The sequence below is a fragment of the Dasypus novemcinctus genome, chromosome 6, assembly GCF_030445035.2.
Source record: "Dasypus novemcinctus isolate mDasNov1 chromosome 6, mDasNov1.1.hap2, whole genome shotgun sequence".
Taxonomy (NCBI): Eukaryota; Metazoa; Chordata; class Mammalia; order Cingulata; family Dasypodidae; genus Dasypus; species Dasypus novemcinctus.
The window spans coordinates 134,179,234-134,194,908 of record NC_080678.1 but is presented as its reverse complement, the minus strand read 5'-3'; the positions used below and the strand labels follow the sequence as shown (position 1 = coordinate 134,194,908).

Here is a 15,675-nt window from a genome sequence, read left to right as displayed (position 1 = left end):
AAAATGCTTGGTAGAATTCACCTGTGAAGTTATCTAGTCCTGGACTTTTCTTCGTTAGGAGTTTTTTGATGACTGATTCAATATCTTCAAATGTGCTTTAAGTTCTTGTATTTCTCGTAGCTTCAGTGTAGGTTGTTTATACATTTCTAGGAATTTGTCCATTTCATCGAGGTTGTCTAGTTTGTTTGCAAACTATATTCTCTTATAATCTTTTTTATTTCTGCAGGGTCATAGCTGCATCTCTTTCCTTTCTGGTTTTGTTTATTTGCATCTTCTCTCTTCTTTGTTAGTCTAGCTAGGTGTTTATCAGTTTTATTGATCTCAAAGAACCAGCTTTTCATTTTGTTGATTTTCTCTATTTTTTAATTCTCAATTTCATTTATTTCTGCTCTAATCTTTATTATTCCCTTCCTTCTGTTTGCTTTGGGAGTGGTTTGATGTTCTTTTTCTAGTTTCTCCAGTTCAGCCTGTTCTGACTTTTGCTCTTTCTTCTTTTTAATATGGGTGTTTAGGGCTATAAATTTCCCCTCTCCAGACTGTCTTCAATGTATCGCATAACTTTTGATAAGTTGTGTTCTCATTTTCCTTTGTCTCAATATGTTTACTGACTTCACTTGCAATTTCTTCTTTTTTAAAGGACTCTTTTCTTTTTAAGATTTATTTTATTTATGTCTCTCCCCTTCTTCACCCCCTTCTGCTCTCTGTGTCCACTGGCACCCTCGGTGGCACCTGGAAACTGCATCTCTTTTTTGTTATGTCATTTTACTGCATCAACTCTCCTTGTGTGCGGTGCCACTCCTGGGTGGGCTGTGCTTTTTTCATGCAGGGTGGCTCTCCTTGTGCATGGGGCACCCCCATGCAGGGCCGCCCTGCGTGGCGTGGCACTCCTTGTGTGCAGCAGCTCTGTGCATGGGCCAGCTCACCGCATGTGTCAGGAGGCCCTGGGTATCGAACCCTGGACACTCCCATATGGTAGCCAGACACTTTATTGGTTGAGCCATGTCTGCTTCCCGCAATTTCTTCTTTGTCTCATTGAATATTTAGGAGTGTGTTGCTTAGCTTCCACACATTTGTGAATTTACCTAGTTCCTGTCTATTATTGATTTGAAGTTTCATTCCATTATGATCTGAGAAGGTGCTTTGTATAATTTCAGTCTCTTTGTATTTTTTGAGAAATGTATTGTGATCTACCATGTGGTCTATCCTGGAGAAAGATCCACATGCACTTGGGAAGAATTATAACCCACTGAGTTTGGGTGCAACATTCTGCATATGTCTGTTAGGCCTAACACGTATTGTTCAAGTTCTCTGTTTCCTTGTTGATCTTCTAACTGTTCTATCTAATGATATGACTAGTGTGCCAAAGTCTCCAACTCTTATAGTAGAGGTGTCTATTTCTCCCTTTAGTTTTGTCAGAGTTTGCCTCATGTATTTTGGGGCACCCTGGCTAGGTGCATAGACATTTATGACTGTTATTTCTTCCTGGTGGATTGTTCCTTATATTAATATATAATGGTCTTCTCTATCTCTTATAACTTTTTTTTCGCAATTCAAGTCAGTTTTGTCCAATATAGCTACCTCTGCTCTTTTTTTGGTTACTGTTTGTGTGAATCATCTTTTTCCAACCTTTCACTTTCAGCTGGTTTGTATCCCTGGGTCTAAGGTGAAACTCTAGTAAGCAATATATGGATGGTTCTTTTTTAAAAATCCATTCTGTCAGCCTATATCTTTTGACTGGGGAGTTTAATCCATTCACATTCAATAATGCTACTGTACGTACATTATTTACTTATAGCATTTTATTCTTTGGTTTTCATGTATCAAAGATTTGTTTTCATCTGTCTTTTTACTCTTTTGGTTATCCTTTCTGCTATTCCTTCTTCTATCCTGTTTTCCAAACCTCTCTCTCCTATCTTTTCCTTTCAGGCTGTAACTCTTCCTTTAATATTTTCTGCAAAGGTAGATCCTTTTTGTTTTTTTAATAAGTTATCTTAGTTTCTATTTGTTTGTGAATGTTTTACACTGGCTTTCATATTTGAGGGACAATTTTGCTGCATAAAGGATTCTCAGCTGGCAGTTTTTCTCTTTCAATATCCTATTTGTATCATATCATACTGCTGTCTTCTTGCCTCCATGGTTTCTGATGAGAAGTCTGCACTAAGTCTTACTGGGTGTTCCTTGTATGTGATGATTTGCTTCTCCCTTGCTGCTCTCAGAATTTTCTCTGTATCTTTGACATTTGACATTCTGAGTAGTATGACTCTTGCAGTGGGTCTATTCAGATTTATTCTGATTGAGATACACTGAGCTTCTTGGACATGTAAGTTCATTTCTTTTGTGTGAGTTGGGAAATTTTCAGCTATTATATCCTCAAATATTCTTTCAGCCCCTTTTCCCTTCTTTTCTCCTTCTGGAATTCCCTTGACACGTATGTTGTTGCATTTCATGTTATCATTCAACTCCAAACCCCTGCTCTATTTTTTCCATTCTTTTCTTTCTTTCTTCTTTTTTCTCTTCAGTTTCAGCATTCTGTCTTCTATATGACTTATTCTTTCTCCAGTCATTTTGAATCTACTGTTGTATGCCTCTAATGTGGTTTTGATCTTACCTATTGTGTCTTTCATTCCCATGAGCTCTGTTACATTTCTGTTCAGGTTTTTAAATTCTTCTTTGTGTTAGCTCAGTATCTTCTATTGTAATATTATTTTTATTTTTAAAGAAGCTTTGGATTACATAAATGTCACATAAAAATTATAGGGAATTCCCATATGTCCCATCCTCTCCCCCGTCCACATTTTCCCACCTTAACAACATCTTTCATTAGTGTGGTACATTCATTACAATTGAAGAACACATACTGAAGCATTGCTACTACCCGTGGATTATATTTACATTATAGTTTTTAACCTCTGTCCTGCACAATCTTATAGGTTATGACAAAATATATAATGGCCTATACCAATCACTGCAGTGTCATGCAGAACAATTACAATGTCCTGAAAATACCCGGTATTGCACCTATTTTCCCTCTCTGTCCCTTCAGAAACTCTGGCGGCCACTGATTAGTGTTTTCTCAATATTCTTTATGTCTTTGGATGCCTTGTCTTTCAAGTCATTAATTTGATTTTGGAAATTTGTGTTCATCACATTGATTAATTGTCTCAAATCTTCTATCTCTTCTGAAGTTTTGATATATTCCTTTTCTTGGGCCATTTCTAACATTTTCTTACTATGGCTTGTAATTTTTGATATCCAGGCATCTGATTAGGGTAGTGAGTTTACTCAGATGCTAAATTTTTTTCCTCTTTCATAGGGCTTTAGTGGCAAGAGGCTATGTGTTACTGCTATTCTTTGATTTTTGGTTCAATCTGTTCTGAGTCTCTGGGATTGTCCTGGTTAGTTGATCAAATTGGGCTATGAACCCAGTAATGGGGAGCAGACCTGCTTCCTAGGGCTTTGTGGAGGGAGATTGTAAAGGCCAAAAAAGCCTCTCTTTCTTATTTAATTTTAATTTTCTCACATGCAAATCCTTGGTCACCCAGCAGATGGTGATCTTTGGTAACCCTCTTTCAATGTCCAGTTGAAGTGTGTTGCTGCAACATTGACTGGATCATTGTGACAAAGTTTCCTGTCTGGAGGCTAATAGCTTTGTAATTGACACTTTCTCAGGGGCAGTTCTCCAAACTTTGCTGGCTGCCCCCTCTCATTTCCCAGGTGGGAAGTAATTTCTCTCCCCTTTGTGACCTCAAAAACCAGTCCTGGTGAGTAGAGAGGGAGATTGAGAGAGTTGGATCTCTTTAATCTCTTGCTAGCTCTTAAGACAAACAATGGTGTGGCCCCATCTGGTTTGGAAGGGCCCATGGGACACAGCAGACCAAATTTGTGGGTCAAAAGCTGGGTCAGCCTTAGGCTGTGTCCTTCTCTCTCACTTTTTCTGGGGAGGTAGATCCCTAGGGCCCCATTTGTAGCCATCAATCCAGAGGCCTGAGAATTCAAAAGTTTTTATATTGTGGGGGAAGGTGCTGGCATTAGCAGCTATGGCTTTTAATGCATAGTTTTGTAGACACAATTATTTTCCCTTGCCCCTTTCTCTTCTGGGAAGTGTCCAGTCATCCCCTGGTGTCCTAAACCCTAGAAGATTATTTTCCCAAGCTGTTTATGTCTGCCGTCTAGATATTTTTTAAGGAAAGAAGAGAGTCCAGTGTGTTTTTAGTCTGCCATCTTTCTGGAAGTTCTAATGTATTTTTAAAAATATTATTTATTATTATTGTTATAATTATTTATTTATCAGTTGTATTGGTGTATATCATTCATACATGAACACACATAAACAGTGTGTAGTAAAAGTTGTGAACTTACAAAACAAACATGTATGACATTATACAGAGCCCCATATATCACCCCACCCCATATATCACCCCACCCCACATCTTGCATTTTTCTGAAATATTTGTTACAAATTATGAGAGTATCATCAAAATATTACTACTAACCATAGTCTGTATCTTATATTTGGTGTATTTCCCCCCAAACCCACCTTATTATTATTATTACTATTATTATTTGATAAACTGCTTTTGTCTGTTATTTTATTTTATTTTTATCCCCCCCCTTATGGCTTTTGCATACTGTCTGCTCTCTGTGTCCGTATGCTGCACATTCTTCTGTGTTTGTATGTATTTATTTTATTTCCCCTCCCCCCTTGTGGATTGCTTGCTGTCTGCTCTCTGTGTCCATTTGCTGCATGTTCTTCTGTGTTTTTGTCTTCCTTTATTTTTTTGTTGTGTCATCTTCCTGAGTCAGCTCTCCACACTGCTTGCGGGCTGGGTGGTGCTCCACAGCATGCAGGCGAGACTGCCTTCACAAGGAGGCCCCAGGATGCAAACCCAGGGCCTCCCATATGGTAGATGGGAGCCCAACTATTGCGCCACAGCCACTTCCCCCTATGATTATTTTTTAATATATATTTATTACAGGAGTTGTGCACCTATAAAACAATCATGCATATGTGTAAAATTGCTGTACAACAGCCCTTCACCCTTCACCAACACACCACACCATAATGAAACATTTGTTACAGATTATGAGAAAATATCATTAGACCATTACCACCAACTATGGTCCATAGTGTACATTTGGCACATTTTTTCCATATTCCTTCATGATCAACATAGTAATCTTTGGCATAAATGCAAGAATATTACATTATTCCTGCTAACCACAGTCCATAGGTCACAGCAGTTGTATTTATTCCATGCTTCTCCACATTTCCACCACCCTGTAATAGTGATGTACATCTGTTCTTGCTCACAGAAGGACACTTTCATCTGTACCATCAACCACAATTCTCTTCCACCTATGGGTTCACTGTGTTATTTAGTCCCTAGATTAAGCTCTAGCTTTCTTTCAGTTGGCATTTACATCCCTGGATCACCCTTTCCAGCCACATTCCCATTTATAAACCAGCTGTTATTCACTATAATATGTTACCATCAACTCTGTCCATTTCCATGCTTTAACGGTCAAGTTAATTAAAAATTCTACATACGTTAAGCATCAGTACTCCTTCTCAGACCTCCTCATAACTCCTGATAACCTGTCCTCTAGGGTTTAACTCCATGAATTTATTCTTCATATTTCATTCATATTAGTGAGACCATGCAAGATTTGTCCATTTGTGTCTGGCTTACTTCACTTAGCATAATGTCTTCAAGATTCATCCATATTATCATTGGTGTCCCAATTTCATTTCTTCTTAATGCAGTGTAGTATTCCATCATATGTATATACCACATTTTGTTTGCCATTCATTGGCTGTTGGAAACTTGGGTTATTTCCATCTTTTGGCAATTGTGAATAATGCTGCTATGAACATCGGTGTGCCACGTGTTCTTCTGTTTGTGCCACAGACTTCAGTTCTTCTGGATATATTCCTAGTAAAGGAATTACTGGATCATATGGAGGTTCTATATGTAACTTCCTGAGGAAGAGCCAAACTGTCTTCCACAGAGGCTGCACCATTTACAACCCCACCAACAGTGAAGGAGTGTTCCTATTTCTCCACATCTTCTGCAGCACTTGTTTTGTTTTGTTTTTTAAATTATGGCGATTTTATGTGGTGTAAGATGAGATCTCATTGTCGTTTTGATTTACATCTCTCTAGTAGCTAGTGATATGGAACACTTTTTCATGTGCTTTTTGGCCATTTGTATTTCCTCTTTGGAGAAAAGTCCATCTAAATCTTTTGCCCATTGTTAAGTTGGATTGCATGTTTTTTTTATTGTTGTTGTATGCTCTCTTTTATTTAGAATGGAAATCAAGCCCTTATCAGATATGTGGTTTCCAAATATTTTCTCCCATTTAGTGGGATGAAGTCATTTGCATCACAGACATGTTTGAGTTTGAGGAGGTCCCATATATCCATGTTTTCTTTTGTGGCTCATGCTTTTGGTATAAGGTTTAAGAATCTACCACCTACCACCAGGTCTTGAAGATGTTTTCCTACATATTCTTTTAGGAGCCATATGGTTCTTGCATTTATATTTAGGTCTTTAATCCATTTTGAGTTAATTTTTGTATAAGGCATGAGATAAGGGTTCCTTTTCTTTCTTTTGACTATGGATATCTAATTCTCCCAGCACCATTTGTTAAATAGACTGCTCTGCCACAGCTGGGTGGGTTGGATAGGCTTGCCAAAAATTACTTGACCATAGATATGAGGGTCTACTTCCAAACCATCAGTTTGGATTCACTGGTATATGTGTCTGTCCTTATGCCAGTACCATGCTATATATATATATTTTTTACAATTGTAGCTATGTAATGTGATTTAAAATCTGGAAGAGAGGGTCCTCCAGCTTTGCTTTTCCTTTTCAAGATGTTTCTGCCTAATCAGAACCCCATTACCCTACCAAATAAATTCAATAATTGTGTTTTCCATATGTTTAAAAAATGCTGGTGAAATTTGTATTGGGATTGCATTGACTGTATATTAAATTGTGTAGAATTGATGTCTTAATGATATTTAGTCTTCCAGTATATGAGCTTGGAATATTCTACCATTTATTTAGGTCTTTTTAAAAATATCTTTTGACAATGCATTGTAGATTTTGAATGCAAGAGCTCTACATCCTTGGTTAAAATTATTTTTATATATCTGATTCTTTTAATCACTAATGTAAATGAAATTTTTTTCCTGACTTCCTCCTCAGACTGCACATTATTAGCGTATAGAAACATCACTGATGTTTTTGTGCATTGCGGGTTGCTTATTGGTATAGCATGCTGATTGATTTTCTTGTGCTGAACTACCCTTGCATCCCTGGTATAAAACCCACTTTATCATGATGAATAAGTTTTTAAATATGTTGTTGGAATCAATTAGCAAGTATTTTGTTGAGGATTTCTGTACCTGTATTCATTAGGGAAATGGGTCTGCAATTTAAAAAATTTTGTAATATCTACATCTGGCTTTGGTATTAGGGTGATATTGGCTTCATAGAATGAGTTTGGTAGCGTTCCTTCTTATTCCATTTTTTGGAAAGAGCTTGAGTAAGATTTGTATTAATCATCTTTGAGTGCTTGGTAGAACTCACCTGTGAAACCATCTGGTCCTGGGCTTGTCATTTTGGGAGTTGTTTGATGACTGTTTCAATCTCTTCACCTGTGATTGGTTTGTCAAGATCTTCTATATCTTCTAGGGTCAGTGTAGGTTGTTCATACATTCCTGGGAATTTTTCCATTTCATCTACATTGTCTAGTTTTTTGGTGTACAGTTGTTCATAGTATCCTCTTACGATATCTTTTATTTCTGTGGGATCAGTAGTAATGTCCCCATTTTCATTTTTTATTTCATTTATTTGCATCTTCACTCTTTTTTTCCTTGTCAGTCTAGCTAAGGGTTTGTTGATTTTGTTAATCTTCTCAAAGAACCAATTATGAGTTTTGTTAATTTTCTGTATTGCTTTTTGTTCTCCATTTCATTTATTTCTCTTCTGATATTTGTTATTTCATTACTTCTACTTCCTTTGGGATTAGTTTGCTGTTGTTTTATTCTTCTTGATTTTAGCTCTTCCTCCTTTTTTAGTATAAGCATTGAGTGCCATCAATTTCCCTTTCAACACTGCCTTCACTGCTTCTCATATGTTCTGATATATTGTGCTCTTGTTTTCTTTTGTTTTGAGATATTTATTGATTTCTATTGAAATTTCTTCTTTGGCCCACTGATTATATAAGAGTGTGTTGTTTAATTTCCATATATTTGTGAATGTACCCTTTTTCCACCTCTTGCTGATTTTCAGCTTTATTCCATTAAGATCAGAGAAGGTGCATGGTATAATTTCTATCTTGTTGAATGTATTGAGATCTGCTTTTGCAGAGTTAAAATGGCAGCTACTGGGTGCTTTCCAACTTGAACAGGTTCAAACTTTAACTGTTTTTAGGGTTATATTTTAGCCAGCCGTGTTTACTAATCACTACGTGAATTCAGGGACCAACTATCTCTTCCTCCCCCATTTTTGGGAAATGGAGCTTCCAACTTCAGCCATGGAATAGCCCTTGAGGCAGCTTCTCCACCAGTGGAGAATGGACACTGGCCTCCATAGTGTAGAGTGCTCTTCTCATGAATCTTCTCTGCAGATGGTAGGTCTCCTCCTTCCATTCTTTCAAGGATGTTGCAGGATGCTCATCTGGTCTCCTAGGGCCCCCAAGCAGGTGCTTTACATAGTTCTGGGAGATCACCAACTGCCTTGTAGGATGAGCTAACTCTCAGAGCACCCTACTCTGCTGCCATCTTGCACCTCCTCCCTCTAATGTATTTTTTTCTAATTTTTCATACTTTATTCCTTGTATGAATAGGTTAAGAAAGTAGAATTTCCCCAAGCACTGATTTATAGATTATGTGAAAAAGCAGCACACAAAACAAAACAGTCAGTTTCACAGATAGTTACATTCAATGATCACTTTAAATGCAATTTCAACTCTCATTTTAAGCTAAGTGCAATAATAATTTAATACAAGATAGTTAAATACACACACAACCTGTATATCCTGAACTACAAGTGGTTTCTGTGGCCACATATGCTTTTAGGCAAGTACACATTTCCACAATGAACAAGTACTAACAAATATATTAATAAAACACTACCCCAAATGCTTATCCTGCCATCAGCTTTTTAAGCAATGCCATTCATGCTACTGAAAGCATTTCTTTTTAGAAGATTTAAACTGACTTGGGAAACTCAGTTGTAAAGCTTGACAAACAGAATGTATAAACCCCAAAGATTTTAAATTAAAAAAAGCCTACCAACACTGAGGCATTTACATGAAACTTAGTTTCTCAAAAAACAAAACACTCTTGCTATGTGAAGAAAATTAAAACAAATGACCACTTAAGACACTTAAGCATTCTCTAAAAATACCGTATTTTCCTATATCATCATCTACTTAAGAGAAACACAAACCAGTTCACTTCATTAGTAATATCAGAGTTTTGTCTAGAAACTTAAGAAAATATAAAAAACATTTCTCAGCTATCACAGGATCAAAGGTGCCATTTACTTGTCACATATAAAACAGCTACAATATAGCCTACAATGACAAAAAAGGACACCTAACACATAAGTACTACTTCATCATCTAGTCAAAAGTCAGAAGGAATTACATGAATTGCAAGGTACTTTGACTTATATATGATCATTAAAACCCAATGACAATATAAAGACAGGCAATTAAAGACTCAAATTGAAGACAGGAAAATAAAGGCTGAAACCTGTATGTTTCTCCAGCTTTCATTTTCATGGTTAGATATCCGGACCTTACTATAGGAAATATGCAGTTACTATATATATTTGACCCAGAAGATAAGGAAGCTTTAAGAAGTACAAAAAGGATCAAGATCCATAGTTTGTGTGATCAAATGCTTTTCTAGCTTGTTTCAATTCTTCATTCATAGTAAGTCTTTAGCCCTAGCAAACTTCCTTGGGTCCTTTCGAATCAAGAAGATGATATCTTCAACTTGTACTTGACCTTGTCTTCCAACTGACATTGCCTTGTGAGTCATCTCAGTGATGACCTCTATGACAAGGTCTTCAAGAATATCCACTGACTCAGTATAAGGATTCTTGTCATCCCCAAATCCATACATCATACACTGTAGTTCCTTAGAAAAAAGTCTCTATTACCCTGTCCACCTTCTGCACCTCCTCCAATTTCTTCATTTTCTTCCTCAAATGTGGGGTCTTCCTCTTCATCTTTCTATTTTTAATTTCATCCATTGTGTCTTTAATTCCCATAAGCTCTGTTACTTTTCTTTGCAGTCTCAAATTGGTCTTTATGCTTACTCAGTGTCTTCTTAATACTCTTTATCCCTTTAGTCATATTTTCTTTCAATTCTTTGAAGTGATTTGGGAGTGTTGCATGATTATCATTCATTAATTTTCTTAAATCCTGTATATCTTCAGGATATTTGGTCGGTTCCTTTGGCTGGGCCATCTCTTCCTGCTTCCTAATATGGCTTGTAATTTTTTGCTCATGTCTAGGCATCTGAATATGTCAATCAATTTGCTCTGATAGCCAATTTCTTCTGTTGCCTATTTGCTGCCTCCCCCCCCCGCCCCACCCCAGCTCTTCTTTGATACTTGGTTCACCTTATTCTGAGTCTTTAAAATTACCCAGCTTAAGTTATCAAAACCGGGCCAGGGATTCACTAATGGTGTGCAGATTTTCTCCCAGGAATTGGGGTTAAGAGAGTCCTTAAAGCAGTTTTTGTCCATGCAATTTCCAGACCATCCAGCACATGGTGTTTCTTGGAAAACCTTTCTGTGGAAGTGTTTCTTTCAATCTCTACTTTCCTGTGTGGTGCAGTCAGAGCTGAAATTCACAGCAGGCTTTGCTGGCTGAATTCATGGAAGAGAAGCCTTCTGACTCCCCTTCCCTTTTCCCTTGAAACAGCTGGCAGGGAGGAGGACATCTGTTCCCCCCGCACTGGGCTGCAGTGAGCCAGGCTTTTACCCCAGCTTAATATCTTGGGATGGGGGAGGGGAGCTCTTCCCAGCCATGGTGGGCATTTGATAGCTCAGGTTTGTTGTTTTGGGTTCTTCATCTCTCTGTCCCCTGCCCTCCTGGGAGTTGCATAGCACTGTCCTGGTCTGTTGACTCCCAAAGCAGGTCCCTAGGACAGCTTTTGGCCCTTTCTCCATTGTTTTTGTGAGAGAGTTGAGCCCTGCCTGCCTACTCCAATGCCATCTCCCTGGAACTCAACTAGCCTAGTTGAAATGAAAACATTCCACAAGAGCCACCCCTGTGAGGGGGCTGGCCTGCCACCTCCAGGGTCCTTCTGCTGGAGAGGGCAGCACTCCCAGCAGCTCTGAGCACAGCCCTCATGGGCTGCAGGTGGTGGCAAAGCCAGCCTCCATCCTGCAGAGAGACAGTGGATGCTGCTGCTCACCCTCCTCCCCGGGCGCAGCTGGGCCCGGGCCTTGGAAAGCAAAGGTCCTGCTCCTCCAGCCTAGGGGATGACTGTGAGGCCAAGCCCCACTCAGAGGGCGGCTTTGCAGTGCTCTTCACCCCAGTCCAGGGGCCAGTGAGCATGCAGGCTGCAGACTGAGAGGTGCCCCTACAGCTGTGGACCTGCACTCAGCCTCCTGTGCCCCAGTCCCAAACCCCACAGTAACCGAAGGCTAAAGGCTAAAGGAAAGCCAAAGCATCCAAAATCCCCTCCCATGTCAGGCTTCCCCATTACAGGAAATGGCACCCATAGCCACTCAGTCCTCTCCTCCAAAGCTCACGGCCCCCTCGTGCCTCTTTGCTTTCCCCGCATCCAGCCACCAAAAGTCCTGCTGCCTTCAAGTCCACACCACCCTGGGATCTGTCAGGCCCTGGCACACTCGCTGTCCTTGGATAAAGCCCATGCTGCCCGTCCTGCTCACTCCCTTCCTCCCTGCACAAGCACGAGTAGTTCTGACCTCAGGACCTTGGCACAGGCCCCTCCACAGCCTGGAAGATTCCTCCCTCAGACCTCTCCCTGATGGCTTCCTCACCTGTTGGGGCTCAAAGCAAGCACTGCCTCCTTGGAGAGGCCTGATTTTTAGTGAAGGTTCAACAGCATACAATCGTTGTGAGAATCGTAGAATGAACTTGAAATACTCATCACCTGCTGTCAGTAATGGCCCACCCATGCCAAGCTGGTGACGTCAGTATCCCCGCTGCTGCTTATTTGAAGCAAATCCCGGACATCATGTCAGTTCATCTGCAAATATCGTAATGTCTCCAAATGAGAAATTGTACCTGTAAAAGATGATCCAGGCCACCCGTTCTGAGAGGATGCCCCTTCACTTCCGTGCTCTGTGCCTTCCCCGTTTTTGTTGTCATGCACTTCACACTCCCTGACATTTATTTTGTTCATGGTTCTGTTTTATGGGATTGCCTCCCCATCCAGTCCCAAGAACATTCCTGCCTTGAGAACGTCTCTCTGCCTGCCTTGTTTCTGTTAAATACCATCGGCGGCCCAGTGCCAGGGATCCCACAATTTCTCAGAGTAGACGATGGCCAAAGGAGAGGCTGGCCCCCTGCCAGGGTCCACTTGTCTGGCCGAGGGCAGCAGGAGGTGGTGGATGGATGGACATGCACTGACCTTCTGCTATGGGTTTTCTCTTTTAGATAAAGCAGCAAGCTCTTCTGGAGACAATGTCATAACTTGTCCTGGAGTAGAACCTCAGATACTTGGAAAGTAAGTGCCCCAACCTGGGGACCCTTGTGGCAGGAGACCAGATGGGCAGTGGTTTAGGGGTCCTGGGTGAGGACACCCTCGGCCGGGGCACCCGGGGAGCCTTCTGTACCTACCCTGATGGGTGGTCCTGGGGGTGAGCAGGGATCCGTGTGGCCCAGCTCTGCTGAGGATGGCAGGAGGTGGAGGGTGCCTGCCTTAGTTTCCCCACTGCTGGGACATCTAGCAGCCATGGGTTGTCTTGACAAGAGGGATTTCTTGGCTGCCAGTGTTGGGGCTGGAAGCTGGCTCCCTCCAGGATGGGCAGCGCTCTGGTGCTGGCAGCCGGCAATCCTGGGGTCCCGTGGCTCCCCCACCACATGGCCACGTGCTCTCCTCTCTCTGCCGGTTCCCAAGGACTTCCAGCGTCTTCTCCTCCAAGTGGCTTTCCCTTGAAAGCCCTCAGTCACAGCACTAAGGGCAGTCTCATTCCCCTGACCGCAGCATAACGATGTCCTCAGAAGTTCCACTGACGCTGGGTTACACCCCAGGACTGGGTGCAGGTGGTGAACATGGTTTCTTCTGGGGCACGTGCTTCAGCCCATCCGGTTCCAAAGGGCTCCTGCCACTCGCCGGAGCTGAGCCCATGTGCCCTGCCCACACGGAGGAGCCCAGGGAACCCCCCCATTGCTGCCACTCACGTGGCACATGGCCACATGGTGCACAGATGATGCTGGGCTCCTGGGGCCGGCCGTGTCCCTCGGGGCCTCTGCACCAGGCTGACCTCGTGCTCTGGGGAAGGAGAGCTCACCCCATTCTCTCCACTACCCCAGTGCCTTGCTGGCAAAGTCACTGCACCCAGGAGAGCTGGGGGCCAAAGTTCAGCCACAGGGGAGACCTGGTTGTCACCGGCCCACCCCCTCTGTGCTTTAGGCCCATCTTCGTTGAAATCAGCCTCAACAAAGGCATAACCTTCATCGCCAACAACCTCAAATTCAGAGGAAAGGACTGCGTGAGTACTGGGTGGGGACATCCCTGTCATGGGGCCCATTGGCCCAGCTCTGATGCAGACACACTGGGGGGCAGCTGCTAGTCAGGGCGAGTGGGTAGGGCAGGGGTCCACCAAGACCAGAGTCCAGGCCTGCAGCACCCCTGGCTGTGTGGGCCCCAGGGCCCACCCCTCCAGGTCGGGGTTCAGGTAGGGGGATGGGGCAGCCTCCGCCACACGTGGCGTCCGTGGCCCTGGGTGCTGCCGATGTGGTCTGGGCATCTGGCCATGGACTCCTGGCCCCCCTGGAGTCCCCCGAGGTGGAGCACCTGAGGAAAGGAGGAGCTGGGAGTGGAATGCCAGGGGACGGGAGCCGGGAGGGGGCCACCCAGCCCCAGCCCAGCCCTCGGCCACACCTGTTCTCTGGCAGCCAAGGCTGGATGGTGATGGTGGCCCTTCCACAGGGGGAGAATCCTGCTGCCAAACCCACCGAGGGCAAGGCTGGGAACCCAAGCAAGGTCAACAGCCAGCACCTCATTGAGCAAACCCCTGAGAAAGCCCCTGAGATGCCCCAGGAGGCCTCCCCAAAAAACCTCCTTGGAAAGATCCCCGAGCAGGCCCCTGGAAAGCCTCCTGAGAAGCCCCCCACAAAGCTCTTCAGGCATCTTGCAGCCAGAGCCCTCGAGTGGCTTTCGAAGTACCGCAGTGGTGATGCGGACAGCAGCGATGAGCGCACTGACCAGGAGGGGACCCCCAAGGGCGAGGGCAGTGGTGAGGAGGCAGAGCCCCGTGGCTTGGAGATACCCTTACCACCACTTGTTGAAAGCTTCATCAGCACCGGCAGCAGCGACTTCCCCTGGATCCCCGTGGTGGCTGGCGCAGCTGCCCTGCTCTTCCTCCTGTTGCTGTGCTGCTTCTTCTACCTGTGCTGTCGGGTGAGTGCCCCTGCTATGTGAGCAGGCAGGTGAGTGCCCTGCTATGTGAGCAGGCAGGTGAGTGCCCCTGCTATGTGAGCAGGCAGGTGAGTGCCCTGCTATGTGAGCAGGCAGGTGAGTGCCCTGCTACCTGAGCAGGCAGGTGAGTGCCCCTGCTTTGTGAGCAGGCAGGTGAGTGCCCTGCTATGTGAGCAGGTAGGTGAGTGCCCTGCTACCTGAGCAGGCAGGTGAGTGCCCCTGATATGTGAGCAGGCAGGTGAGTGTCCCTGCTGCCTGAGCAGGCAGGTGAGTGCCCCTGCTACGTGAGCAGGCAGGTGAGTGCCCCTGCTACGTGAGCAGGCAGGTGAGTGCCCCTGCTATGTGAGCAGGCAGGTGAGTGCCCCTGCTTCATGAGCAGGCAGGTGAGTGCCCCTGCTATGTGAGCAGGCAGGTGAGTGCCCCTGCTACGTGAGCAGGCAGGTGAGTGCCCCTGATATGTGAGCAGGCAGGTGAGTGCCCCTGCTACGTGAGCAGGCAGGTGAGTGCCCCTGCTACCTGAGCAGGCAGGTGAGTGCCCCTGCTTCATGAGCAGGCAGGTGAGTGCCCCTGCTATGTGAGCAGGCAGGTGAGTGCCCCTGCTGCCTGAGCAGGCAGGTGAGTGCCCCTGCTTCATGAGCAGGCAGGTGAGTGCCCTGCTACCTGAGCAGGCAGGTGAGTGCCCTGCTATGTGAGCAGGGAGGAGAGTGCCCTGCTACCTGAGCAGGCAGGTGAGTGCCCTGCTATGTGAGCAGGCAGGTGAGTGCCCTGCTATGTGAGCAGGCAGGTGAGTGCCCCTGCTGCCTGAGCAGGCAGGTGAGTGCCCCTGCTATGTGAGCAGGCAGGTGAGTGCCCCTGCTGCCTGAGCAGGCAGGTGAGTGCCCTGCTATGTGAGCAGGCAGGTGAGTGCCCTGCTATGTGAGCAGGCAGGTGAGTGCCCTGCTGCCTGAGCAGGCAGGTGAGTGCCCCTGCTGCCTGAGCAAGCACCTGAGTGCCGCTGCTGCCTGAGCAGGCAGGTGAGTGCCCTGCTACGT

General features: G+C 44.1%; 1 protein-coding gene across 1 annotated transcript in view; it reads left to right on the top strand.

Annotated features, from left to right (window-relative positions):
* The window catches only part of LOC131278959 (anthrax toxin receptor 2-like), a 63,108-nt gene that overhangs the window by 40,257 nt on the left and 7,176 nt on the right, over positions 1 to 15,675 (top strand). Inside the window, exons 11-13 of the mRNA XM_058299590.1 lie at positions 12,658 to 12,727; positions 13,637 to 13,715; positions 14,156 to 14,626. Coding sequence (XP_058155573.1) covers positions 12,658 to 12,727; positions 13,637 to 13,715; positions 14,156 to 14,626 — 620 coding nt within the window. The remainder of the gene's footprint in view (positions 1 to 12,657; positions 12,728 to 13,636; positions 13,716 to 14,155; positions 14,627 to 15,675) is intronic.